The 27,694-nt window shown below is 48.4% G+C and overlaps 1 protein-coding gene across 1 annotated transcript in view; it reads left to right on the plus strand.

The window, feature by feature from the left end:
• The first annotated feature begins 10,212 nt into the window (after positions 1-10,212).
• MAP3K13 (mitogen-activated protein kinase kinase kinase 13) overlaps positions 10,213-27,694 on the plus strand; it is a 50,509-nt gene continuing 33,027 nt past the window's right edge. Inside the window, exons 1-4 of the mRNA XM_075555617.1 lie at positions 10,213-10,720; positions 16,675-16,858; positions 23,871-24,062; positions 26,547-26,705. Of these exons, the coding sequence (XP_075411732.1) occupies positions 10,249-10,720; positions 16,675-16,858; positions 23,871-24,062; positions 26,547-26,705 (1,007 nt within the window). The 5' untranslated portion in view covers positions 10,213-10,248. The remainder of the gene's footprint in view (positions 10,721-16,674; positions 16,859-23,870; positions 24,063-26,546; positions 26,706-27,694) is intronic.

Genomic DNA, 27,694 nt, shown 5'->3' on the forward strand with positions numbered 1-27,694 from the left:
GTCCTAGGATGAGGAGGAAGGAAACGAAGAGGAGCTAGGTACGTGGAGAAATAGTACAGGGATACCTGGGTACCAGTGTGCATCTCGAATTCACAAAACCGCAGTTCTTTCTCCTGGAAAATAAGGTGCTGTGGCCCACTCATTCTACCCCGCCCCATTCTAACAGTTTATGATTGCACCCTCCCCCCCCAAGCAAGATCTGAGAGCACAAGGCCAGGATGGGAGCCCGACCCTGGATGGCCACCTGCCTGTCGTGTCCTCGCCCGGGGAATGGTGTGTGAGCAAGCCCGGGTCAATGATTGGAAGTCTTTCTGCTGCTGCTCTTTAAGAACTCTACTGTACACACCACACTGGAAACGCACTAGATGGGCGCCCTGGTGGCAGCTGGTTGAGGTGGATGGTTTGGACCCTCCCATGCCAGAGGGAACTGGTGATCAGATCCTTTAAAGATTAAACCGAAAACCAAACCCATTGCCATCAAGCCAAGCCTGACTCATGGGACAGAGAACAGACCCATGGGCTCTCTATAGAAACTGACTCCACAGCTCTTGCCCACGGGGGCTGGTGGCTTCAAACCCCAGACCTGGAGTCATTTATTTTCTTTGGGTTAGCAGTTAAGCACGTCACCACTGAACTAGCAGCCTACAAAACTCTGCGGGGCAGTTCTACACTGTCTTCCGGGGTCACTATGGGTGGAAATAGACTCAGTGACCCTGAACAGTAACAACTATGTTACGTAACACAAACAAATGCAGAATATGTTATATTCTTATCTTGAATTGCAAGTTCAGTTGTATTTTATGCCCAGCTGAACAGACTAAAGGCTGATGGTGCATTTCGGAGGGAAAGAGAGCTTTTCACAACATCATTTCATTCAAAGAAATGCCCTTCTCCTCTCCCACTTGCTTAGAGCCATGAACGGCGGCTCTTGACTGCAGATCCAGCCTGTCTTACCAGACAGTCCAGGATCCAGCTTATGGCTCTGTAGAGATTTTAATAGGAACAACCCGTTTCAGGATACCGCTTCAGAACTTGCAAAGCACCTTCAACCATTATCTCCTTTCATCGTCATCAAAATCCTATGGGGAATTTTGTGGTCCCCACTTTTTAGAACACATCTGTAGCAAGCTGCCTCCACTATAAATATTTAATCACAAAATGGGCATGGGCACCATTTAGTATTTATTGATGAAAATGCTCTTTTTGGAACATGCCACCGGTATTGGCATTCCTGAATGACTTAAATATCCTAAATTATATTTTATATATTTAGAAAGAGAAATTACTTCCCATACCTCAGCCCAGGGAGAATGATCAGATAGTCTAGTGGATACTCAACTGTAGGGCCCAGGACTGATTCCAAAGTTAGTCTTCTCACCAAGCCCAAAGCTCCAGAAGTCAGAGGCGGACTATTTAGAAGGCGGCGCTCGGCTCTCCCAGAGCTGTGTTTGTCTCCAACTTTGACCAATGTGCCTCCTCCTTCAGCAGCAGGGTCTCCACCCTTGTGCTTGTTGGGAGTGGGGCACTCCCAACCCTTCTCAGAAACACCCTGCGCTGAGCCTGTGAAGGTTGATGGGTCGAGGCCACCTCAGTGGGCTCCCTTGACCTCTGATGTTTTTAAATCGAGTACAGCTAATGGTGAGCACTTGCAGAGTTCACAGGGCAGGGGAAGGTGAGGTTGCTGCTCCGTATTCATTCCCCTGGCTCCCCGCTGTCAGGCCAGTGCATATCCCTCTGAAAAGTCCCAGCTCTCACCTGGGTGATCTCCAGTAGCTGCGCTCTCTGGACTCTGGTCTTCCGTTCTTTCCTCCGCGCAGTTCACAGCCCCTGACTTGTAGCTCCGAGGAGGCGCAGCACCTCCGTTGCTGCCTCTCCTCCCCCTCTCTGTGTGCTGCCTGCTGCTCCTTTGCCCCACTTACCTGTCTGCCCCGAGTCTGGCCTAATAATATAAACTCCCGTGGCTGCTTTCACGCTAGCACCTGCTCTGACGCTTGCTCATCCGATAGGCAGTGGTCACGAAGACTTACGAAAATCTCACCGCCGATGAACGATTATGCACCCCGCACAAGCCATTTCTTTCCATTTGATTCCTCGTACATTGGGAAGATGCGCTCATCTCTGATTTGTCGTGAGTTGTTGGTTGTGGTCATCTCTGATGCACTGTCACCCTGTGTACAACTTGATGAAATCCTGCCCACGCCCCTACATCGTTCTCCTGGTCTCTGGCATGCTTGAGTCCATTGCTGCCTACGAACACAGGGGACTCAGTTACCAACACTGTATTGAAAAGGATTCTTTATGATCCATAGGTTTTCAGGAGCTGATTTGGGATAGTAAATCACCAGACCTTTCTTCCTAGTCTATTTCCGCCTGGAAACTCCAGTGGAGCCTGCCCACTCTGATCAACCCTGCTCCTCTTTGACATAAAAGCGGCCTCGTGTTCACCGTCTTGACCACACGCACACTGGCGTGGGGGTAACAACACAACTGTAGGCCACTCATTATCTGGCTGGAAATCATATCGTTTGGTAATTCTATTTGAACTAAACAAAGCACCACGCTATCTAATCCTTTAAAAGTTCAAGTTAGGATCCAAATAACAGACCTCTGTTCTGAGAAGGTGATTCCCATGAATAAGTCACACTGTCAGTCTTCAAGTGTGAATAATGACTGTAATCGTAGAAACTCTCGTCTGTTCTAAAGATGGCTCTCTGAATCCCAGAGAGAGAACTAGCGGTTCAAGGTAACAGTGTTTTGATTTCTCTAAAGAAAGAGTCAAGTTGGTTCTAAGGAAAGAGAAGGCAGGAAGGCAGGTGGAGAACTCGACATCCATCCGTTAGTCAGTCAGCAAATGGAGATAGAATAAATCAAGTTTATCATACTAATGCTTAAATCAAAACGCTTGTTCGATTTTTAGTTATACTAAAAACTTTACCACATTTTCCAAAACATTTGATTTACCTGTGACATCAGACTCGAAATGTGAGCTTTGTAAAGTTATCCCTTATTAGCGCAGTGGGAGAAAGTGTATAATAAATTCATTTCTGGGGCCATTGAGCTGCGTTACCTCTTCCACACGCTTTTCGGGATCTTGACGTGGAGCCAATGTCACTTCCAGAAACTGGCAGTCCCCAATAAGCAGACAGCACCTGCTGGCTCCACCTCTTAACCCCCTTGTGCTGCACAAGCTACTCTCTTTGCTTGAGGCTAATTCCCAGGGCCGGTGACCTTGACCATGAGGGCAGAAGCAGGAGCTCCACCTGTGCTCCTGGCAGATTCAGGCCTTCTGTGGGGTTCGAGTGAGCTTTACCCAAAGAATGTGGTCTTTGCCTTTGATTCCTGAACGGTCAACCGTGACAAGCTGGGGATTTCCACGTCATCACAAGCATCTTCCACGACGAGGGCTCCAAACTTAACTTCACCTCACAGGTTCTTGTGGGGCAGGGCGCTGTGGGAGGGGGGAGATGCTCAGCCAGAAAGACCCACCATGTGACAGCAAACCTGTACTATGAAACCCCTTTGGGGAAAAGGGGCCAGAGTTCGCATGGGTGCAGTGAGTCTTAAGCGGGAGCTCTGGACACGGGGCTTCTGGTTGGTGGTAGACACCAGTGCTTGTGGGACAGGACCCGTCACTGTAGGATCTAGGTCAGTTCTGGGGTGGAAACTCCTGGACTCTCCCTCCACGTCTTTGCAAATGGATCCTTTTTGCTCCAGTCGTAAGTGTGGTGCTTTCTGTGGTTCCTCTGAGGAGTTCGAGTGAAGTTTCAATCCCAGGGAACCAGGCCAGACTTGGGGGCGCTGGGGACCTCGAGACTTAGGACTGGTATCCTGTGGGGGTGGAGGGAACCCCTGAATTTGTCTCCAGCAGGTCAGCAGTGAGGAGGCCTGCCCCACCCGGCTTGCCCCTGGCATCCTGAAGGGGTAGTAGGAAAAACTTGAATTTGTCTCCAGCAGGTCAGAAGCAGGGGTGCCATGTGGACCCCTAAGCTGCAGCCAGCATCCGGGGAGACAGTGCGCAGACTCGGTGTCGGGATGGCTGAGCACTATAACTGGTGGGGTCTGACCGAGCCCCCAGTGACTCGGGTGGGAGGGAAAGTGCTGCATGTGTAGCTGCTGTCCAAACAGGACACACGGAAAAGCAGCAAGTAGGATTTGCGGTATCCTCCCTCCTTCCCACACCATCTCCTCCTGAGAAGTGTCACACCCCAGCTTCGCCCTTATTCCTCGGCTGCTCCTTCTCATCTTCCATGTGATCCGCCATTTAAAAACCCTTTGCCTCAGTTCCTTTTTGTCCCCCCGTAACAAATATCATCTTTGAGTTCTCGTAATTAAAAAAAAAAGAAAAAGACATTAAAAGAACTAGGCAGTGCGTCCCCCTGAGGGACCTGTGCTAGACCTGGACCACGAGGAGAACTGAGAAGCAGAGGGCAGGAGCTGAGGTCGTGTGCGTGCTGTGTCCCCTTCACCCCCACTTACCAGCCTCCTCACGGTGCTATGGCGGCATGTGGGTGTCTCTACAAACACAGGTACAATTCAGTCATTTCCATCCTCCCACAGGCTTCTTAAATGTAGCATCGGCTCGGATCATATTTGGATATAGTCGTGGTGATGATTTTTCATTCCCTTTGTTCTGGTGTCTCTCGCTTTCTCTGCCTTTGTGGGTTCAGGTGGATTTTATCATTTTGGTGGGCAGGGGTAAGGCCGATTTGGGGGCGTGCCTTTACACATAACGTGGAGGCCGCCTCGCCTCCTCCCACTCCCAGAACAGTGCTGAGTCAGCCTCCCACTGCCCTGCGGCTGGGTGGGGGCTTGCTCCCCTGGGAGCAGGGTTAGCACAATACCCACAGCTCTCTAGAGCAGTGGTTCTCAACCTTCCTCATGCCATCACCCTTTCATACAGTTTCTCATGTTGTGACCCCCCCCCCCAGCCATAACATTATTTTCATTGGTACTTCATCACTGTCATTTTGCTACTGTTATGAATTGAGCGACCCCTGTGAAAGGGTCATTCGATCCTCAAAGGGGTCGTGACCCACAGGTTGAGAACCGCTGCTCTAGCGTCTCACCTGTTGTCAGCAGCAGTCATGATATCACTGCGTTGGCTTTCTCCTTGTCGGAATACAAACGGGACTCGCGGCAAAGTGGTTGGGGCGGAATTAGGACTCATCCCCACACTGCACGGACGAGTTCTTCTATTGAGCAAGTTGGTCATCTCTAAGAGATTCCATGTTCTCGTCATTACAACAGGTGAGTTGAGCTGTCTTCCTTGAAGGGAGGTGTCTTCCTTGAAGGTGCCCTGTTCTTCCCTGGCCTCATGTATCACATTGAACGTGATGACTGCTCTGGAGTTCTCCAGCGGAGACTCACTGCCACTGCCAACGGGGGCCAGACCCACTCCATGTTGTTTATGCAGGCCCACACACAGCCTTCTGTCACCAGGCACCTAGGGGACAGTGAGAGGATACTTGCCTTCCATGCGGGCTAACCGCATGCAGTGTCCAGCCAGTGCCTGTCATGCGCAGCCTTCGCCCGTCTGCTACTGGAAGCTTGCCTGTTGCCGTGATGCTGAGCGGGTCCAGCAGACCTGTGAGGCCAAGATGGACGAGGAAGAAAAGTATGGTGATCAACTTCTAAAACTCCAACCCGTGAAAGCCCTGTGGCTCACAGCAGTCTGGTCTGTCACCAGTCTGGCGGGAAGAACGGGGCCAGGCATCAGCCCCTTCCACGGTGCGTGGGTCACCGTAAGTCAGAGACTGACTCCACGGCAGGCCACTGCTGCAGCAGCCGCTTTTTGGAAACGGGCAGGTGTCTTTCACTTGTGTTTGAAGTCATTCTGACATGCTATATCACCAGGACAAAAATGAACATTTTCCCCCCTAGGAATGAATGTAAGTCCTGTATTTAAAAAAAAAATCACAAATATTAATCGACTGAAAGTCGCCTGGACCTTTGGGTGTCTGCATTACCCCTGAGTTTGCTCTGCTCCAACAGTGTCGTATGTGCCCTGCGCCATGTCGGGTTACCAAGAGTCCCAGCAGCACAGGAAGCCTGCAAGTCACTGGGAGGCTGGGGCCAAGGCAGAGTGCCAGCTCAGCAGTCCTCAGAGGGTTCAGCCCGTGCAAGGTCAGAGAGGCCAAGGCGAGAGGCAGCTCAAGGTTGTGGTGGGACATGGGTCATGCGCAGGCTTGGAGGTGGGCACAGAAGGGACAGGGATGCAGGGAATGTGACAGAAGGGCTGAGGACAGCTCTCCAATGAGCTATGACTAACACAGGATGCTAGCTCTTCCCACATGACCCTACATCCTGATATTCCCAGCTCCTGGATTTCTCCACATCCTAGAATTTCAATCCTTCTTACCTAACTCACACGGACCCCTCAGAAAGTCTGTAGGTGGAGGGATGCTGCTGTCCACTCCCGTAAATATTGATGGTCTTCTATGGCATTGCTGAGTTGGAATCGACTCAGTAGCAGTGGGTTTGGTACCCAACCTATCCAGCTAAAGTCATCTCTCCTATTTGTTGAAGCAGAAGACTCACCTGCATTATCCCATGAGCTTCCGGTGCTTTGGGACAAAAGCAGAGGTTCCCATGTGTTTCACTGCTCCCGACCTCACCCGGCTATTTCATAATTTCTGGGTACCCAGCCCTTCCCTTCCACACAAGGTCATTCTTGCTTCCCTCCTCTGCGAAGGCTCCACCCACCCTGGCTTCCTTTCCCCCTGCCAGTATGACCCATGCTGGGCACTCAGGGCTCATCCAGAGCTCAGTCTCTCGTCCACTCCGTGCCAACCAGCCCTGCCTCCTATTGCCGCCTCCTCTCACTGCTCTGTGCAAGAGAGGAGGGCGCGCTGCAGGTGGGCAGGTGCTGCCATCCCTTCAAGATGTGATTATTGACTCCCGAAGGCGCTGCACGGAAGAAACTTTGTCTTAGAAAACCCGTGTGATGCAAGAAAGCCTTCTGGGCTTTAGGGAAAGAGAACCCGTTATTCGTTTCTGGTTCTGTGACCTTGGGCATATTACTTAACTTTTCCGTTTCCCTCTGTGAAAAATAGGAATTATCATTCCATGCTCGGGCTCCCTGACTCGGAATCAAATGTTTAGAACCAGGAACTACAGAGAAAAGCACTTTGTAGACTTAAAAAAAAAAGTGAAACATTCAGTATTGCCATCGTGTTGTTAAAGGTGAAGAGAAGTTGGAAATCTGAAATTTGGGGTAGGCTTTCACTCCCGCCCCGCCACTACTTACTCAGTAAGTTACTTTTTAAAACCTCTCCGTGAAATGGGCGTGACCTGACTGCCAGCATGCTGGTAAGAATGGAAGGAGACCTGCAGTTGCATGCGTATACGCACAGGCGACAAGAGATGTGACGGCAGGTTGTGCAGAGAAGGTGACGGGATGATACAAACAAAAACTGCCTTGAGCAAATGCCAGGATGATCTCGCAAGCTCTCTCCAACCCAGAACAATCCCACGTCTTTTCTTTTCAGCGGGCGTGCGCCCTGAAAAATTGGTGCTAGTGGACAGAGGAGACGCAAAGAATGAATCGAAAGAGCTTAAGCTTAGTGCTGTTGCCATTCATTTGGGGCAATACAGAAAAATGCAAATCTCCTGTCTCAGGCATTTGTCTTGCCAAAGGTATGACGTGTATCGGCATAACGTAGTGAGAACCTTGGGAAGGGAGCAGTGGCCCAGTGGATAAGACACTGAAGCAAAGAGAAGAGAGAAGTGACTTATGCCCCCAGGAGGGTCTTTCTAGTGAAATATGCACCTCAGAACAACTTGCATTTACTTGTGGGACAGGAACCCGTTTGGTTTTTTCCCTGATTATAAAATAATACAGAGTAATGCAGACTGCTTAGAATACCATGAAACGCACAATATACCAAAGCCCATTGCTACCTGAACTGAAGTAAAGTGAAATTACTTGGTAATGGCTACCCATCGTCTGTGAGACTCCTAAATGACTGCGCAGGGACATGCAAATAGAGCAGCAGACTCTAATGAGGGGATTGGCCAGTTCTGTGATTTTGTTGGATGTAAAATGAGACATGTCAGAAGCCGGAAGGGAGACTGGTGACCATCAAGAAAGAAGAGCCTGAGGCAGAACATATCTGAGATCCTTGTGGGCAGAAGCAGTGCCGGCAGACCAGAGTGGTGGGCTTCCTGGCCCGCCGAATGAATAAAGTGAGGGCCTCCAGGCATTGGCAACATTAGAAGACCTTTGTGACTCTTACTTGAGAAGCCAAGGGCCAGAGAGAGACCTGTCTGCCAGCAAGGCTGAAAAGAGGCACTGTAGACAAAAGAACTGTATCCTCAACATTTCTGACCTTGACATGTAACCTGTTAATTTCCCTAACAAAGTGCATAATTGTGAGCATTGCCTGTGAGTTGTGTGTGGCCATCGCTAGGAGAATAAAACGCAGCAGAAAAGTAGACTGTGGTGGAGGGAAGTCAGAAGAGGGGGGAGAAGGTGGAAGGTGGAGTCATGTCTGATTTCTGCCTCCTTGGGAATCAGCCTTGGGCTGGTGGTGTAGCCTTGGATTGTCCTTTCCCTACTGAACGTGGAGGTGGTCAGACATGGCCCCTATGCCATTTTCACACTGTGAAGTCTGTTTTGATTTATAGTGACCCTGTAGGACAGTGGTTCTCAACCGGTGGGTTGGGACCCTTTTGGGGGCATTGAACGACCCTTTCACAGGGATCACTTGATTCATAACAGCAGCAAAATTATAGTTATGAAATAGCAACACAGATAATTTGATGGTTGGGGGTCACCACAACGTGAGGAACTGTATGAAAGGGTGGCAGCATTAGGAAGGCTGAGAACCGCTGCCGCAGGACACAGAAGAACTGCCCCTTGGGGAACCCAGCTGTAAACCGCTCCCTAATCTAACCACTTAGAATCTAACCAGCTAGAATTGACTGTTGTTACTCGTTGGCTGTATCCTTCCAGTTCTTTTTTCTTCTTCTTGTATTTGTGTATCCTTCTAAATCCTTCTTTAAAAATCCATCCATGGGAGGCTCATACAACTCTTATCACAGTCCATACATACATCATTTGTGTAAAGCACATTTGTCCATTCACTGCCCTCATCATCCCAAAGCATTTGCTCCCCACCTTAGCCCCTGACATCAGCTCCTCATTTTTTCTCTCCCTCCCCCGCTCCCCTTCCCTCATGAACCCTTGATAATTTATAAATTACTATTTTGTCATATCTTTCCCTGTCTGACGTCTCCCTTCACCCACTTTTCTGTTGTCCGTCCCCCAGGAAGGAGGTCACATGTAATAGGTTCCCCCTTTCCAACCCACCCTCCCTCCACTTTCCCAGTATCGGCACTCTCACCACTGGTCCTGAAGGGATCATCCGCCCTGGATTCCCTGTGTTTCCAGTTCCTATCGGTACCAGTGTACATCCTCTGGTCTAACCAGATTTGTAAAGTAGAATTGGGATCAAGATAAGGGGGAGGGGAGGAGGAAGCATTTAGGAACTAGAGGAAAGTTGTATGTTTCATCGTTGCTACATTGCACCCTGACTGACTCGTCTCCTCTCCGAGACCCTTCTGTAAGGGCAGGGGTCCTCCAACTTTTTAAACAGGGGGCCAGTTCACTGTCCCTCAGACCCGTTGGAGGGCCGGACTATAGTTTAAAAAAAACTATGAATAAATTCCTATGCACACTGCACATACCTTATTTTGAAGTAAAAAGGGGGGGGCAAAAACACCTGCGGGCTGGATAAATGTCCTCAGCCAGCTGCACGTGGCCCGCAGGCCTTAGTTCGAGGACGCCTGTGTAAGGGGATGTCCAGTGGCCTACAAATGGGCTTTGGGTCTCCACTCCGCACTCCCCCTCATTCACAATGATAGGATTTTTTGTTCTGATGATGGCTGCTCTCTGATCCCTTCGGCACCTCGTGATGGCACAGGCTGGTGTGCTTCTTCCTGTTTAAATTGTCTGTATTGGGCTAGACTGCTTTTTGACACTACGATGGCATGAACATTTTCTCATGTTAGTAAAACGCTTCTGCAGTGTGATTTCTAATCACCGTACAGTGCTTTACCATGTGGACGTACACCACAGTTTAACCGGTCTTCCATTGTTTCGATGCGTTTCTCATGATAAACAGTAGTGTGGATGACTGAAGAGAGCGTGACCTTATGCTCCCCTGTCTCCCTAGGTTTGGGCGCCCTCTCTTCCGTCTGACCACCCTCTGAGTGTCATCTCAGGACCGTGGGCACACTCATGGCACGATGGCCAGCCCTCAGGAGCACCTGAGCTGCTCCTCGCCACACCTGGCCTTGAGTGAAAGCAGAGCCTCCCATGGACTGCACAATGACCTCGCCCCTCTGGGGAACCCCGTCTCCTCCAAGCTCCTGGAGGACCCGCAGGACCGCGGGGTGGCACGCACCGAGTTCCTTGAGACCCTGAGCAGCCCCATCACCACGACCGTGTTGACGAGCGTGAGTGAGGATTCCAGGGACCAGTTTGAGAACAGCATCCTCCAGCTAAGGGAGCAAGATGACTCGGAGATGGCTGTGTCTCAGGGCAACGGCCACACGGTGGATGGGGAGCACACGAGGGGAGCAGAAGACATCAAAATTCAGTTCAGCAGGTCCGGCAGCGGCAGTGGCGGGTTTCTGGAAGGATTGTTCGGATGCTTGAGGCCTGTGTGGAATATCATCGGGAAGGCCTATTCCACTGATTACAAGCTGCAGCAGCAAGGTAAGCTCGAGGACGTGCCAGACACGTCTTCCGTGGAGTCCCCGCCACACAAGCTGGGCAACTTTGACCCCCTGGGGACATCAAAGAACCAGTAGTGGCAGACGAGTAGCCCGGCACAATTGCCCTTCAGCCTTCTAAAATGAAACAGATTGACATTTGGTGGGTCTTTTGGGGGTAGAAGCCTATTTTTTGCAGTTGTCCGATTCAGTGGTATCCAAAGTAGACTATAAATAAGGAGTACTGAAAGAAAATATTACAACTTCTTTTCAAATTTGATCTCATATTTAAATCTGTGTTTTCCGGTATCCTTGACCTCTTGAAGTAGTTGCACGGGTACAGAATTCATAAATAAATCATGGTGTGGGTCCAGGCTGAATTTTGCTCTTTACTCATTAGCTTTTGTTCTTGTTTTCCACTGAGAAGCTGTATAATCAAAAAGGTGTGTGGCCATTGGACTAATCCAGAGCCAGACACAAGCCCACGGCACTGCCTCTGAAGCGGGCAGGCCTGTCTCAGATGATAGCCAACCAGAATGAGTGGCTTCAGTGAAGGCAAGACAAGCTCACCCTTGGAGGGAAAGCACAGACTAAGCAAACTTAAGTGTTTTCATTGAGCGATGATTTCTAGCTCTCGGAGCTTTGTAAAAAGGAAGTGTTTAGAGCTCTCTCAATAACGTGTAGATCCACATATTCCAATTCAAGCGCTCCACTTTTGATGTGAAGAGAACATTTGACCTTAGCGTGCTTCATCATGTAAGTTCGCTTCTTTAAAATAACCTTTAAAAAAAAAAAGCCGTGTATGAGGGGGCTCACCAAAGTTGCGGGAAAATCCCGTCATCTTTTCATTCTACTTTGCCACAAACTTTTTGAAGCCAGCTCATCTGTAGAAAATGGGGGTGGGGGGAGGCAAATTTAAAAACCTTAAAATAATCCATGATCCCCGCTCTCCTCAGGACAAGCACCATTCATGTGCTTGCTATACATGACTTTTGTGCTGTGTGCATACGGATGAAAAATCACATCATGCTGTTTTGCAACTTGCTTTTTCACTTCATATTGTGAATATGTTCCATGTCAGTAACTCCGCGTCTTCAGTTTTAAGAGCTGTAGCACGCCGAACAGTAAGCAGGTGTCATCGGTGAAGTGGGCCCTTTGTACTCGACACTTAATCTGTTTGCTCTCCTTCATGATTCCGCCGCGGTGAACACCTGTTTAGTTATTTACGTAGGCACACAGCTCTGATCCCCCATTAGGATAAAGTCCTAGACACGTCTGGGTTCAAAGGCTTTGCTGGTTTCAGAGATGTTTTTAGTCTTTATATATAAACGATTCCAATTTTTTTAGTTCGCCCATCAAGAAAATATAGAAAGGAAAAAAAACGTTTTAAAGGACCAGAAGTGAAATTCTGTTTTGGTTATCATGTAACCGAATGGTGGATTCTGCGACCCTCCCTTGGAAGTCTGCTTATCTTTTTTGGGTCAAGACTGGTGCCAACTTTTCCACAACAGCCAGTGGACATCGGTAGCCCCTGAGCATTTCCTCATGTATTCCATTGATCCTATTTCTGAAATATTTCTTTTAAACGACCATGCCAGCCTCTTCCTCCCATCCCCTCCTTCCTCATGAGTCGCTTGTGCTCTGTCGGTAAATATGTCAATTCCAGGTATACTTCTCAGGATTCATCAAACACAACATATCCTCCTACTCCCTGCAGATGTGTGTGTGTCTGTGTGTGTGCGCGCGTGCGTGCGTGTGTGCGTGCATGTGTGTGCATGTGTGTGTGCGTGTGAGTGCGTGCGTGTGCGTGTGTGTGCGTGTGTGTAGTCTTGCTCTCTTTCATGCATATACACCCTCATGCCTTACTCGTTATTCTCCTTGCCTTTTCCCCTCCATGACCTCCAGGGTCCAAGGAAATGAAAAAGTTGGTCTTTATCCCGTAAAGCTTGGCAGTTGCTATTAAACAAACAAAGTTCAGCACAAAAGGAAAAGTAGAAATCCCTTGTCATTTCACAGGACAGAGATAACCACCCTCAATCTATCATTTTGTTCAAGTTCCCCTGCCCGGCTTAGACACAGAGCCCATTCATTTCTGCGTATGTCATATCTGTATATTTGGTTTTTAGGGTCTTTGCTTACAAAATGAAATCTCCCAGCCCCCTTCATAATCATCAGGGTGCCATTGAGAGGCCCCCAGATCCAAAGCCAAGGTCAGGCGCAGGGGCAGTAGATACAGCCCGCGGGTCTGTTACACGGAGCCCTCTGGGGTTTCCTCTTCCTGCAAAATCTGTGCTTAATTTATCATCTCTGGGGGCTGTTACTGCTGCTGGGCCCAAACTACATGTTGTGTGTCCCTGTGGCTCTGGAATCAGGGAGGTACTCTTTAATCCTGGTTTGCAGTCCACCAGGAGGAAGCCCACACCACAGACGTGGCCTACATTTGACACTTAGGAGGCAATGGCACTAGATTTTCGTAAACTGTGATGCTGCCCTCGTCGCAGCGATGCCCCAGCAAGGTAGTGCTCGGGTGTGTAACGGAAATCTTTGGTTGCCAGCTGGCCTCCAGGTTCGAAGCGAGCGTCGTCAGAGTAAACAGAGGATCGGCCGCCTGGAAGCCAGGGGAGGGAGCAGCTTTCTCTCATGGTAGACATTGCCATCACAACTAGTGCAGAGTGATGAATCGGAGAAAAGGGAAAGCTGGGCCGGAGGATGAACAGGACGATGTCGAAGCAGCAGTAAGTCTGGGACCGACCCCAGACAGAGCCAGTTCCCTAGGAGTGGGTTTGATTATCTTACTGTGCGTGATCTAGGCCCCAAGTTTGCACATCCTTATCGCGAACTTCCTCTTCCCTGCTCTTGGGCTCCGTGCCACAGGTCGGTCAGTCGGCAGGGGCGCTGGGATGGAGCAAAGAAGACTCCAAAGCCAAATGGTTACCATCACGTCGACAATTAAATTCAAGCTCAAAACCTCGCTGCCATCGAGTCAATTCTGACTCCTTTTGACCTTCTAGGACAAAGTACAACTGCCCTGTACGTTTCAGAGACTGTCCACTCTTTGCAGGAGTAAAAAGCCTCCTTTTTCCACCTGCAGAGAGGCTGGTGGGTTTGAACTGCTGGCCTCGTGGTTAGCAGTTCGACAATAACCACTCCACCACCAGGGCTCCTAATTAAATTAGAACCAGAGAAATAATTGATAACATCCAGTGCAAACAACATTGTGGTGGAAATGACACAAATGTGGACAGCGGGCCCCAAATCAGGAAACTAGGCTTTGTAATGCAGTGATCGCGTCTGGAGAAATCGTGTAAAGAAAGAAAGCGTGTCAAAGTTAGATTCGTAAAATAAAAAGATAGAAATACTTTAAGGTTTCCAAAGCATAAGAAGGTAAACAGTGACTAAAAATTTGAAATGAACGCTGCAGACAACTGGAAGATACAAAATACAGAAAAAGAATGTAAACAACTTTCCCTCAGATATAACTTTTATATAACTGTAAGCAAATGAACAAAGATGGATGAAAAGGGAATATGAGGTGAAGCTACAAATGGAATATGTTTAAGAAAAATACTAGTATAGAGATGCTAGGAGGATAAGGGGAAGGTTGGGGGAGAAGGGGGAAATCGATCACAAGGATCAACATCTAACCCCCTCCCGGGGGTATGAACAGCGGAAAAGTGGGTGAAGGATGACAGAGGACGATGTGAGATCATGAAAATAATCATCTATAACTTATCAAGGGTTCATGAGGGAGGGAGCGGGGAATGAGGAGCTGATAGCGAGGGTTCAAGTAGAAAGAAAATGCTTGAAAATGATGATGGCAACATATATATAAATGTGCTTGACACAATGGGTGAATGTATGGATTGAGATAAGAGATGTAAGAGCCCCCATTAAAATGTTTAATTAAAAAAAGAATAATACTATTTCTAGAATTTTCTGACATGTATAATATTTAGTAGTAAATAATGATTGAGTTAATAGAAAAGAAAATACCCTTAGATGCTGGTCTGTTGTTGTTGTTGTTGCTCATTGTATTAAACATTATTGTTGAGTCTATGAAAAACATCAGATTACTTATGAAACTCTTGCCCAGTGTGTTCTTGTCCTTGATTCCAGGAGTAGTACTTTATTCAGCTTCCAGAATGCTCGAGGTGGTATCGTGAGTGACATAGACTCTGCACAGGACGCCTGAAAAGTCTAATTTTCTCACAATGTGCCACCAGTCTCTGTACTGTGTCTGCTGTGTGGACAAAGCTGTTGTTGTTGTAGGTGCTGGTGAGTCGGCTGTGACTCACGGCAACCCAGTGCATCACAGAAGGAAACACTGCCCGTTCCTGCATTGTGTCTCAGCCTATTGTTGAAGCCACTGTGCCAATCCATTTCACGGGGAGAGTCTTCCTCTTTTGCACTGACTAAACCTATGGGGATAGAAGTGAGAGAGCATGAATTGCTAATGCCTGTCAATCTAGAAGGCCTAAAGATATTGAAAGCAGTCAAGCCTGTAATTGGGTTTCCTGCCAAATCTCACTTGGGATCTAGTGACTTAGTATGCTTGAGCTATGTGTATTTTAGAGAGCTCTGCTTTAACATAGCATCCATTCCACTTCCCTAGAGCAGAAAGGTTGAATGTTGCTTCTGTCAGGAGAGTGGGACATGCCCATGCTGTGTATAAATCACTCTCCGTATACCTTGCTCCTGCTCTGTGTAGTTCTGTTTTGCAGGTCCATGTTTTCATCATTGTAATGGGAAACCACATTGTATGAAGAATCTATAGAATTTCTTTCTCTTTAAGGTCAAGAAAGTTAGAGAAGGAAGTAGAGCTTTCTCTGGACACTCTTGTTGACCTAGTGGATAATGAATTGATTTGCTTTCAAAGACCAGAATACAATCAGAGCGAACTCAATACCACCTTGTTCAGCGTTCTGCATACAGTGGCCTTTTAGTGATCAGTGGTCTGACAAGAATCGCTCAGAACCTTTAACGTCATCATCATTCTTGGCCACACTCCACGGGTCTCCTAGCTCTGTGTTGTGTGTATCTGCTACAGTGGTAGGAAGGATCAATGGGGTTCATAAGATCGAAAATGGAAATTTGAAGTGTTTTATTTGAAAATGTACTTTTTCGTTATAAAAATCACATAGACGTGGCTTGAAGAAAAAGAATAAAGGAAGGGATAAAGAATGTACTATGAATCACCAGTTAGGCCATCACATAGAAATGATTCACTTTGGGGGCAGTGGGAGGAAGAAGCCAAACTCTTAACATTTTACTTTGAAAAGACTGCAGCTATATGGGCAAACATTTCACGAGCCACAGCCTTACCAATTCCTTTCTAAGAGTCAGCGTGGCCGAGTGGAGACAGCACTGTCCTTGGAGAAATGCCTTCGTCTTCTGGTCTCTTGACACCACAGTAAGGCCACCCAGGTGGGACTGCAGTAAGGATGATGTGTAAGATATAGGCAAAACAACGCTACCGTGTAAATACTACATGGTAATATTATACCAAATATTAAAGGTTGTTTTAGCACTTCAGTACTGTGCATAATTAGGTTCTCAGGAAAGTATTGAAAATTTCATTCAGCAAGGAGTTATTAAGCACCTGTGCTCGAAATCAAAGGGAAGTGAAACATCGAGTGTTGGGTCATGCTGTAGGACCAGGTGAAATGGGAGCTGGAGGTGGGACTGAGGGAGGGCCAGGGGATGCTTTGTCTGGAGTAGTCTGTATTGAAGAGCTCCGCTCTGCTTGGATTTCAGTGGTTGAAAATTGAAAGCAAATGTCATAGTCTCATAATATTAAGACCAGAGGAAGGTTCTGTCTTTTGGAGGATTGCCAGGTAGGAGACAGGGTAGCGGTTATCCTGGGCGATGCTGAAGGTGGCACCTTCGGAGTGCCCTTGCAGAAGGATCCTGAGCCAAGTCCCAGATTCACCCGAGTTTGCTTCTTGCCTGTGTGCCTAGATACTTGGGAAGTACCATTCGAGGAGATATCAGAGCTGCAGTGGCTGGGCAGTGGGGCCCAGGGAGCCGTCTTCTTGGGCAAGTTCCGAGCGGAGGAGGTGGCCATCAAGAAAGTGAGAGAGCAGAACGAGACGGATATCAAGCACCTGAGGAAGTTGAAGCACCCGAACATCATCGCCTTCAAGTAGGTCCATCTCTCTCGCTGATCCTCAGAAGCAGACTGATCTGCCCCCATGCACACACATAGAAGTCCCTGCTTTCAGACACGCGGCAAAGGTGCGCTGCAGGTTTGTCATTGTGTTAGGTGCTGGGGGAGGGCCCTAAAGAACTATTCTATTTGAGACATGTCATTAAGGACCTTACAATCTAGTCGTTCTTTGTGCCAGCGCTTAGCAGGGATGCTCATGGGGCGGGGGACGGGGGAGGAAGTAGATCCCCGCAAAATGGTCACGTCAGCCAAATGACCTCATTTCTCAATGGAGCGGCCAAGGCCACTTTCATGGAACCTGATCCTCCTCCAGTCCGGTTAAGAAAACCAAGCTAACACATCTGAAGTGATCATAGAACATCTAGTCTATGCATAACCATACGTAAGTTTTGTTAGTCCCTATTAGCCTTTCTTCTTAAATGTTAACCTGTTAAAAACAGGCACCTTCAGAGCGGCTCTCCTTGCCTCAGGTTTTGCTCAATCCATTTTCAAAGAGTGCCAGACCCTCAGTGTTCTTAGTGTGATGGTCGTGTGGTGATAGCAAGTTAGGTGTTAAATTCAGGTGAAAACGGCTGGTTTTGAGAGTATGTGGACATACCTCCCTAGCCGAGCCTATTCTTTGCTATCGTTGATGGAGAGTCCCAGGAGAAGGGGCGAGTCATAGGTAGATCTATGGAAGTCACAAACTTGGAAGTGCAGAGCTCTGAATAGGTCTGATCTCTCCCCCTTTCCTGGAGTCCCTTCCCTGACTAACCTTTAAATTCTGCCTCAGGTTAACTTAATGCACAACGGGTGGCTTTAGAGCAGCGGTTCTCAACCTTCCTCAGGCCGCGACCCTTTCATGCAGTGCCTCAGGTGGTGGTGGCCCCCAACCATAAAACTGTTTTCGTTACTACTTCATCACTGTCATTTTGCTACTGTTATGAAGCGTCATGTAAATATCGGATATGCAGGATGTATTTTCATTGTTACAAACTGAACATAAAGCATAGTGATTCATCACAAAGACAATATGTAATGATATATTGTAAAATGTTTACTTCTAATGACAAATCAATGAAATTTTGTCTTGAAGCCTGGTGTAGCGTGGGTAACCGTCTTCACGCCGGGTACTGGTAGGTGGGCATATCTGCATGTGGGCGGACCCACTTGGAGATGGATAGAGGAGCAGTGTCTCGGTTCCTAAGACCATTGGAAATATGTGTTTTCCGATGGTCTTAGGCACCCCTGTGAAAGGGTCATTCGACCCCCAAAGGGGTCACGACACACAGGTTGGGAACCGCTGCTTCAGAGGAAGGTGACGTGGGATCAAGTGGACAGAAGAGGCAGACATGAAGTGGGGTGAAGGTGAGGAACTGGAGCTTCTGGGCGCACTTGACATGGAGTGCTCAGTCTTGGGAGATAGTCTGACCAGTCAAGTAGACCACCTTACAAATCCGCTTCCTTAGGCTAGGAAGAACACCCAGCCCACCCAGAATGCTTCCTTGATTTAAAGACAAACCCTCATTATAAAGTTACACATTCACATGATAATTCCTCATTGGAACCACATCCCTAACACAGGATGGCGATCTGGGGTATACGGTTCATAGGATGGGTTGAATCTGAATTGAAGTTGGGTTTTGATTCCCACACGAGACCCCTTCTGAAAAGGGCAGGAGAAGCATCCACTTGGCAGACTAACAGGCTAACTGAAGTGCTGGGACTCCTTTCCTCGTGGAAAGGACACCCAGGCCGAGGACGCCTGGTGGCCTTACCGTGGTTGCCCTAGGAGGGTCAGGAAGCGATGAGACCAAAACGAAGTGCTAGCACAACCAATTACAATCTTTCCAAAGATAGGAAATTTCAGAAGACAGTCCCGCCCCTCTGCCTGTCGCCGTCAAGTTGGCGCTGGTTCGTGGCAGCTCCTTGTGTTTTACAGACGTGTGTTCCGGAGCATTTCCGGGTGGGTGTGAGCCTCCATCCCTTTGGACATAGTAGAATGCTTAGCCGTTGTGCCAGCTGGGGTCCCCCACTGAGGAGAACAGAAGGATTGATGGAATGAGCAAGACTCACTTCCTTTCTTCCTCTTACTTTACTGAGCGGATCATCAATTTCCCATCGCTGTCACCCCCTCCCCCGCGGAAGCCTCCCCCTCCCAACAACCAGGCTCACTGCCATCGAGTCACTGCTGGCTCATAGCGACCTCCTGTGGGTTTCCGAGACTGTCACTGTTTATAGGAGTAGAACCCCCGTCTTTGTCCTGCGAAGCGGCTGGGGGTTTCGAACTGCCAACCATCCGGATTGCAGCCTGACGCATAACCACCACATCACCAGGGCTCCTACAAAGGCCAAGCGCTTCTAAAATACAGGTCCTCAGGAAGCTGGGTTGAGGCACAGAATAGTCTATAGATTACCATAGCTGGTTGGCCTCCTGAACTAGATGAGGTGGGCTTTCTAGCAGGGTGCCCTGATCGATCGATGAAGGCAGTGAGAAGGTGCCCTTTTCCTTCCTCTCTTATGGGAAAAGTCTCTTTCCCATAACACCCCACCAGCCCTCCTACCTGCATGTGCAACGCCGGCCCCCAATTCCTTAGACCGGAGCCGCTTGAAGAGCCTTTACCTCTACGCAGAAAACAATCGTGAGACCGGTCTCTGGCGTACTATACACCACGCTTTCGGGTTTTGTGCAGTGTCACTGGTCGTCGCCGACTGTGCCGTGTGTTGCTCGGCCAGTGGACACTTTCAGGACCATCTAGAGGACAAGAGCAAGATTGGATTTTAAATTCTCTCTCTGCACACTGATCTATGTGCTTACAGCCTCTTGTGAAATTAGTAAGAGCCAGGCACAGAAGGGGACGTAAGAGACAATACTATATTCTTTTCTTTTCTTTCCCTCTTCTTTCCCCAATAATCTTTGCAGCCGGGCAAAACCGACGGTTCCTAATGGAATTCAGTGTCGAGGGAAGAAAAGGTAGCAATTAGAAGTCGTTATAGAGCGGTTATTTATAGCTCCTAAGAAGCCTTGTCATAGAACAAGGCTGATGGAATGATTGCTTCTCTTTCACCAGTGAAGAGAGATGAAACGTGCGTTCACATATCGCCGGCAGACTTTTTCTGTCTGTCCATAGCAGGAGGGAGAGCACAGTTGAGTAGGATGCAGGGTACCTTCGAATGAATATACGTTTATATTCTTCGGCACGTTACCCAACCAACCCCACTGCTTTGAGTTGATCGCAACGCAGAGCAACCCTTTGGACAGAGAACGGCCCCATCGGGCTCCGAAGGCTGGACTCTGATGGAAGCAGACTGCCTCGTCTCTCCCCCACGGAGCAACTGGTGGATGGGAACACTGACATTTTAGTTAGTGCTTAACCAGCAAGCCAAACTCACTGCCATTGAGTCAGTCCCAACTCACAGCGACCCTGCAGGACAGAGTAGAAGTACCCCTTTGGTTTTCTGAGGCTGTAAATCTTTCCAGGAGTTGAAACAGTCATCTTTCTTCCACAGTGGAGCACATTAGACCTGCCTGATTTCACAGCTTCTCGGTAAAGATAATTAAATTATCTGGGGGTGTTTGCTGGACACTGGTGCTCCACTGTGCTTTCCTAAAACATCAAGAACTTGAACTTGGTGGTGGTCGGGGGGATGGGGCGGGGCGGGGATGAGGTAAATGTTTTCATTAGCCATGTGAGAATTCTGGGTAGCTTAGAGAATGATAGGCAATTCCAAGAAATGGCTTTGTGACATTTGACAGACATGTCAAGGCAGGGAGAATGAAGACTTTACTTCTTCATAACCTGCTACTGTAAAATCTTCACATGAATAGTGCCCGAAGCCGTAGCTTCTAAGAGCTTTAATCTCGTGTGGCAACCTGAGAGAGGGGACATGGGTGGGTGGCTGTTTTTTTGTACCTGGCTGTCTTGTAGATCGAGCACTCGGTTAACTTTTCTCGGGAATTTCAAAGGAAGACATAGCTATCCTAAATAGCTGGGGTCCAGAAAATTGCATGTGAGCTAAGTTATCTTCTTTCATCTTCAGAACAAAGCTGTGGAGTAGAGTTAATGTGGCCATTTCCCCTTTTCTGAGGCCACAGTATTAACGTGGGCATCCCCTACACAGTTGTGTTAGGCCAGGTTGACTAGAGAAACCAATCCAGAGAAACTCATGTATGTAAAGGAAAGTGCTCACGCTCAGTCCAGATTAAGTCCATGAGTTTGATATTAGCCCATAAGTCCAATACCAGTCTATAAATCTTTCTTCAGACTCCCGGAGCACACGCCATGATGCAAATTGCAGGAAGATCACAGATCCATGGGCGGAAAGTCTTGTGGATTCAATGGCGGTGGAAGCCTCACAGGGCTGGCACAGCATGGCTCCCTTAGGTCTCAACCTGGCTGCACATGGCTTGTTAACAGGAAGGTGAAGCAGAGCGAGAGGCCCTCGCAGGACTCAGCAAGTCTCTGCAAGGCTTGTCAGCAGGAAGACAGAGGGGGGGGGGAGAGAGAGAGAGAGAGAGAGAGAGAGAGAGAGGATGTTCCCAGAATCCTCATGAGAAGACCACGCCCACAAGGACAGGCTGGACTCCACCCCTCCACTTATTTATCAGGTTGACATGAAATCATGTGACTACCACAATACGGATCTGCACAAGAAGTGAAAGTGAGGCCTCATGTAGAGTCCCGAGGGAGAGGGGCTTTGAAATCAGGCGGGGCTTCGCTCCCAGCTCTGCCTGGAGCAAGTCACTTTCCCTCTTCGAGATTTATCTATAAGAATGGAAAATATACTAGCTGTCTTTCAACTTAGGGTTTCAATTTTGGGGTGGGGGTTAAATAAGTCAAATAAGCATATGTTAAGGGAAGTCAAAAAGTGTTGCTACAAAACCATAGAAACCTTTATTAAACAAAAACATCCAAAATGTAAAGCTATTGCTTCTCAATATATTTTCTTTCCAGGCGTCTACATGTCTGACAGCAGTGTTCCTATCGCTCCAGCCCTTCTTCCAACTAATTATGTGCCCTTTGGTTTCCACCACGTCAACATGGCGTTTTGTTATCAAAACATGTTCCGTTGAAATGTTCTTTGAGTGTGGCAGATATAAAGAAGCCTGAAGGGCTGCGGTACCAGGGCTGTGCCAGTGAAGTTTTCCCAGTGAAATTCCACTAGGACAGGCCTTGCCACCCTCCAAGAATGAGCAGGCGCATTGCTGAAGTGGGAAAAAATTCCTCAGTGCGACCTTTCTCACCAATGCACTTTTCTGTTTCCTTAAACTATTTTCACAATAAACCCCTGTGATCATCCTGGATCCTTCAAGAAAATCTAGCAAGAAGACCCCTTAGGAACCCCAAAATACAGATGCAAAAGCCTGCTGTGCCGGCCTCTCCTCCCTGAATTGACCAGATTAAGCAGAACCCCTCAGAAGCCACTATTTTCATTGTAACTTTTTTCCCCAAAGTGCCCCAATGCGACTAGGGATCCCTAGTGGTCTAGTGGTTAAGCATTGGGCTGCTAACTGCAAGGCCAACAGTTCAAAACCACCAGCTGCTCCGAGGGAGAAAGACGAGGCTTTCTATGCCCACAAAGAGTTACCGTCTCGGAAACCCACAGGGGCAGCTCTGCCCCGTCCTGTAGGGTCTCTGTGAGTCAGCAGCGACTCGACGGCAGTGAGTTTTTGAGGTGAGCCCGGTGTGCCACTGAGAGAAGTTGTCCGCAGCGTCACAGAGGTGAACTTGTACATAGATGACCTGGAACCCTGGCCCTCATACTCATTGACCGACACGCGTGAACAAGTAGGAGCTATTCTCTTGTGTGAGTGGTCTCCCTCCTACCCCTTAGGTCTGTCCATGCTTGTATGGAAGCTTTGTTTCAGCAAAACAGTTAAGGCGAAGTGTGTTAGAGCAACAAATCCATAGAAACTCCTATGTGTATAAAAAATCGTTTTATATAAAGGGTAATTGTACATTAAAAAAGCATCCCAGTCCAGTCCAAGCCCATAAGTCCGATATTAGCCCATATGTCCAATACCAATCTATAACGTCCTCTTCCCACACACGAAACACATTCAATGACGCCGAATGCAGGACGACCACAGGCCAGTGGGTAGAAAGTCTTTGGATCCAGTGGCATTGTAAGCATCTCAGTGCTGGTCTATACGTGGCTTCTCAGCCCCACAGAGAAAACACCAGACGGAGCACGGCCTCTAGATCCATCCAGGGGGGAGCACAACAAACTGAACGTCAGAAGAAACCCCGGACGCCCATGCTCACCTCAGAATTAGAATAGACGAGCTCCATGCTTGTTTAAAAGACTCTCATCTCGAGGCTATTATTGACCCCTCCCGCCCCCGACTGCCATCACCAGCGGCTTCATTCATGCACAGACCCTGCAAATGAATTTTGGGCTCCGACTGTCATCCGTGGCCTTCTGCAAACCTGGTGTGAGTTGAGGGCGTTGAATAGCCTTGATATCAGAGAGTATTGTGAGCTCAAATAGGGCAGGTGTAGCTAGGTTAAAAGGTAATATTTGATCTCCCTTTGGACCCACTTTAATTTTTTTTCTAGTTTTTCGTATTTCCTGCTTTTTTCTGGATTGAAGCTTTTTCCTCTGGCTTATTTTGTTATCGTTGTTGATCTTTTTCTTTTTGCTAGGTTTTCCAGTATACGGAGTCCAGGATACGTACATCTATAGGGATAGTACCCGGAGTAATGGCTTGTTGGGGATATGAGAGGGGAGGCAGGAGGGAGATGGGAGCTAATAATGGCTACAGGAAGGAAGAAAATGTTCTAGAAGTGATTGTAGTGGTGTTTACATAGCCCTTTAATGACTGAACTGTGGACGTGTATGACATGTGAACGGCATGCCAGTAAAGCTATTGAAATTTTAAAAAGACCTTGGATAGGGCATTCACTTTTATTACTTCCTTAACTATCCTCAAGGCAGAAGAAGAATGTGTGCTGGTATATCTACCACTCTGTCTGTGTTCCTCAACATGTGTGTGTTTTCTGGCCAGGGGGGTTTGTACCCAGGCCCCGTGCTACTGTATCATCATGGAGTACTGCGCCCACGGACAACTCTACGAGGTTCTGCGTGCGGGCCGGAAGATCACGCCCCGACTGCTCGTAGACTGGTCCACGGGGATTGCCAGTGGAATGAATTATTTGCACCTCCACAAAATCATCCACCGTGATCTCAAATCGCCCAAGTGAGTTCTGGGGTGAACCCTCCAGCGCTTCTGTTTGACTGTTTTGAAGCGCCCCATGTCAGCTGTGTATGTCTTTGGGATTCCCGCTGCTTTGCCCGGGCGGCCGATAGGGCCAGCAGCCTACTAGTTGGCCCCTTGCTGCTCTTGAAATGCAACGCAACCCCCTCCATTATGATCTGAAGTCGTCTCCTGCCAGCATCTCAGAGGATCTGAAAGCATGACGTGTCGTTTTCCTACCCTGTGCCCACAAAATCTTTGGCTTTGAAAGCTAAGATGCAGAAGTGTATGTAGTAGGATGGAGGTGGGTGGATGTGAAGCAGGCCAAGAGAAAACTAGGCATTAGAACAGTGGTCCTCATGTCGTGGTGACCGCCCCCCAACCATAAAGTTATTTTCGTTGCTACTTCATAACTAATTTTGCTACTGTTATGAATCAGGAGACCCCTGTGAAAGGGTCATCCCCCCCTCAGGGGTCTCGACCCACACGTTGAGAACCGCTGCCTTAGACCTACAGCTTACTCATAAACTTGTTCCGTAAAATTCTGCACCGATGTTAGAGATGACGGCGGGTTTGATCTGGAGCCTTCGAGAGGCTAAGAGGAAGCGGACAGGGAGCAGGCTCCCGGAGTCCACGGGGAGGAAGATGCAAACCGGGCAGCTTCCAGACCTCTATCCGCACGGTTCCGTGACCATCAGAACCCCCTGTAGGACAAGTTATTCCTCACGTCCCCAAATTGCCCAAAGAAAGGAACAAATTAAAAGGGTATGTGTCAGGGCAGCCCCTCTTTTAAAACAGGACTGCTTTTGTTATTTCTGGTCACGTTTTGTTTCGAGAAGCGGAGAGGGATCGACAGTTGCCCAGGGCTTTGTGGCGAACAGCGTTGCGTGTGGTTCCGTGATCACACGGGCTCTTTGAGCCTGACAAAACCGATGTGGGGTGGGTGGGACGAGGGTCACTGCTCTTACCTGGTACAAGAGGCACTAGGGCTCAGAACCCCAAGTTATGGAGCAAGGACTTGAACCCAGATCATGTGCATCACAAAGACCACTGCATCCTACCTAATCCTGTGAGGGTGAGGGATACACACAGAATCCCGGCTCCTCTCCACGGAAAATAGCAACCAAGCAATATCCACTCACCCCCTTTGTCCTCAACCATGCTGAGTCCAGTGCTTACGACGTAATACCTCCCTCCCAGCTTCACTTGCACATTAACTGTGTTATAGTCTCCATTCTTCCCATTCACAGTCTGAGAAGAGCCAACCGCTCTCTCGCCACCCACAGCACACATCACCCGTCCTTTTGAACTAACTTGCCCACCTGGAGAAGCCGCTTTAGACGGAAGGAGGCAGGACATCACACACCATTTCCTTGACCGCCTGCCATTTAAAGTTGGTTACCCGTTAAACCTGTGCCTCTGTTATCGGAAGCAGTCCCCATCCCACCCCCACCCCCAGCGGGCTTGGCTGCTTTGGGTTTCACGGTGACTTTGAGAAGACAGCGATCAGTCTGGCTTGCTGGAATGAGAGATGAAACCACGGACACCAAACCTCAGGCTGGGACACCAAACGAAATTCGAGATTTCGTACCAGTTCCAACCGTAGATCTTCTCTGTTGTCGTCCCAAGTCATTCCTCCCCCCGTCTGTCGTGCCAGTGTCTCATCACATCACGGGCAAGCACAAACGAGACAGCAGGGAGGTGTCTAGGGTTTCTGTTGCTTAGTGGCTTGTCACTCTTTCTAAGGAGCCCGGGTGGTGCTGTGGGGGGTTATGTCATTCTACGAGGTGGTGGTGACCGTGACATGATCCCTTATCTAAAGCAGGTGGAGGCAGATGGCAAGGACAGAGCCTCAGCTCACTGCCATGAAGGCCATGCCGACTCCTAGCGACCCCATAGGACAGGCTAACACTGCCCTTGTGGGTTTATGGGGTTGTCAATCTTACAGGAGTAGAAAATCTCATTTGTCATCCATGGAATGTCTGCTGGCTCCCAACAGCTGACCTTCTGGTTAGCAGTCCAACAAGTAACCACTATCCCACCAGGGCTTCCCGAGCATCGCCTAGTCCACTGCCATCAGCTGTGGTCACTTACCTGTGGCAAAGCCTGTGACAGGCACACAAAGGGGGGGGGGGTAACCTGAGTGGGCTATATATTGATGGAAACATAATTATAAACCATTTCCAAATCCTTTTGCCTGTCTAATTTATGGAGAAGATACTGTGTTCTGTGTCAATGCCACCTTGCAGGTGAGGAAACCGGCTTAGGGGAGTTAAATAATTGGTCAGAGGCCACGCAGTTAGCAAGAGGTGGAGGCAGGTGCAGAAGCTGCACTCTGCTGCCCTGTGAGTGGGAACCAGGCGGCTTCTGTTTAGCTGAGGCCCAAAGGCGCACTGGAAACTGCAAGCCAAAGTGTAAAAGGCCAGAGGCCGCACACGAGTCTTCCCCTGCCGTTTAGAACTGTGGTTTCCTGCTTTCTCCTTACAGTGTTTTAGTGACGCACACAGATGCCGTCAAAATTTCAGATTTTGGTACGTCCAAGGAGCTCAGCGATAAAAGTACCAAGATGTCCTTTGCCGGCACAGTGGCCTGGATGGCACCAGAGGTGATAAGGAATGAACCCGTCTCCGAGAAAGTCGATATATGGTGAGTGGCGCTCCTGGGTCAAGTAGAACGCCTTCTCACTTCCCCCTGAGTATACCTCGCCCACTTCCCGCTGAGTTCCGGCTCACGCTCTCCAAGGTCCTGCCCAGTGAAAATCTGATTAGGAGGATTGCGAGGGGAGTAGGGTGGATATCTAGTCAGTAAACTATCCATTTGGGGGACCTTCTGAAAATGCACTGGACTGACTGGGAAACTGGACATTTTCTTCAACTCACCCTGTAGTGTGTTACAGAACTCTTTCTTTCTTGAGTAAAACACCTTAAACTCGGTTTACGTGTTCTTTTTGAAATTTTATTGTATTCCGTATTCTTGATTACTTAGACCATCAGTGTACATATCAATAACGCATTTTGCTGTGATGGAGTTCTGTGCTCTTACAGCTTGCCAGCCCCTGCCGGCCACTGGAACGATCAGGGGGATGCAAACTCAGATACCTGTACTTTATCCTGCACTCAGGGCTGTAGCACAAAAATTTCCCATTGCTTTTTTTTATTTCCCTGAAAAAGGCCAAATACTGTATACACCCGAGTGTAAGTCAACCTGAATATCAGCCAAGCCACCTAATTTTACCCCAAAAACTGCATTAAAAATGTGCTGAAAAACTCAGCTTATACACAAATATATACGGTGAGTTTGAAAACATGCTCTAGACCTATTTAAAGGATTTGTGGCTGCTGGTCCATTTATAGTAGAACCCCGGACCTCAGCGCTAATCCATTCTAGAAGGAGTGTTGAGATGCGATGCAGTCGAGTTCTGAATCAATTTTTCCCATAAGAAATAACTGAAAATTTCTTTCAAAAAGAATAAAATTTTTTTAAAAAAAAGGAATAACTGAAAAAGAGGGGCCGGGGAATGAGGAGCTGATGCCAGTGGCTTAAGTGGAGAGCAAATATTTTGAAAATGATGAGGGTAATGAATGTACAGATGTGCTTGACACAATTGATGTATGTATGGATTGTGATAAGAGTGG

This window comes from Tenrec ecaudatus, chromosome 8, assembly GCF_050624435.1.
Source record: "Tenrec ecaudatus isolate mTenEca1 chromosome 8, mTenEca1.hap1, whole genome shotgun sequence".
NCBI classification, from domain to species: domain Eukaryota; kingdom Metazoa; phylum Chordata; class Mammalia; order Afrosoricida; family Tenrecidae; genus Tenrec; species Tenrec ecaudatus.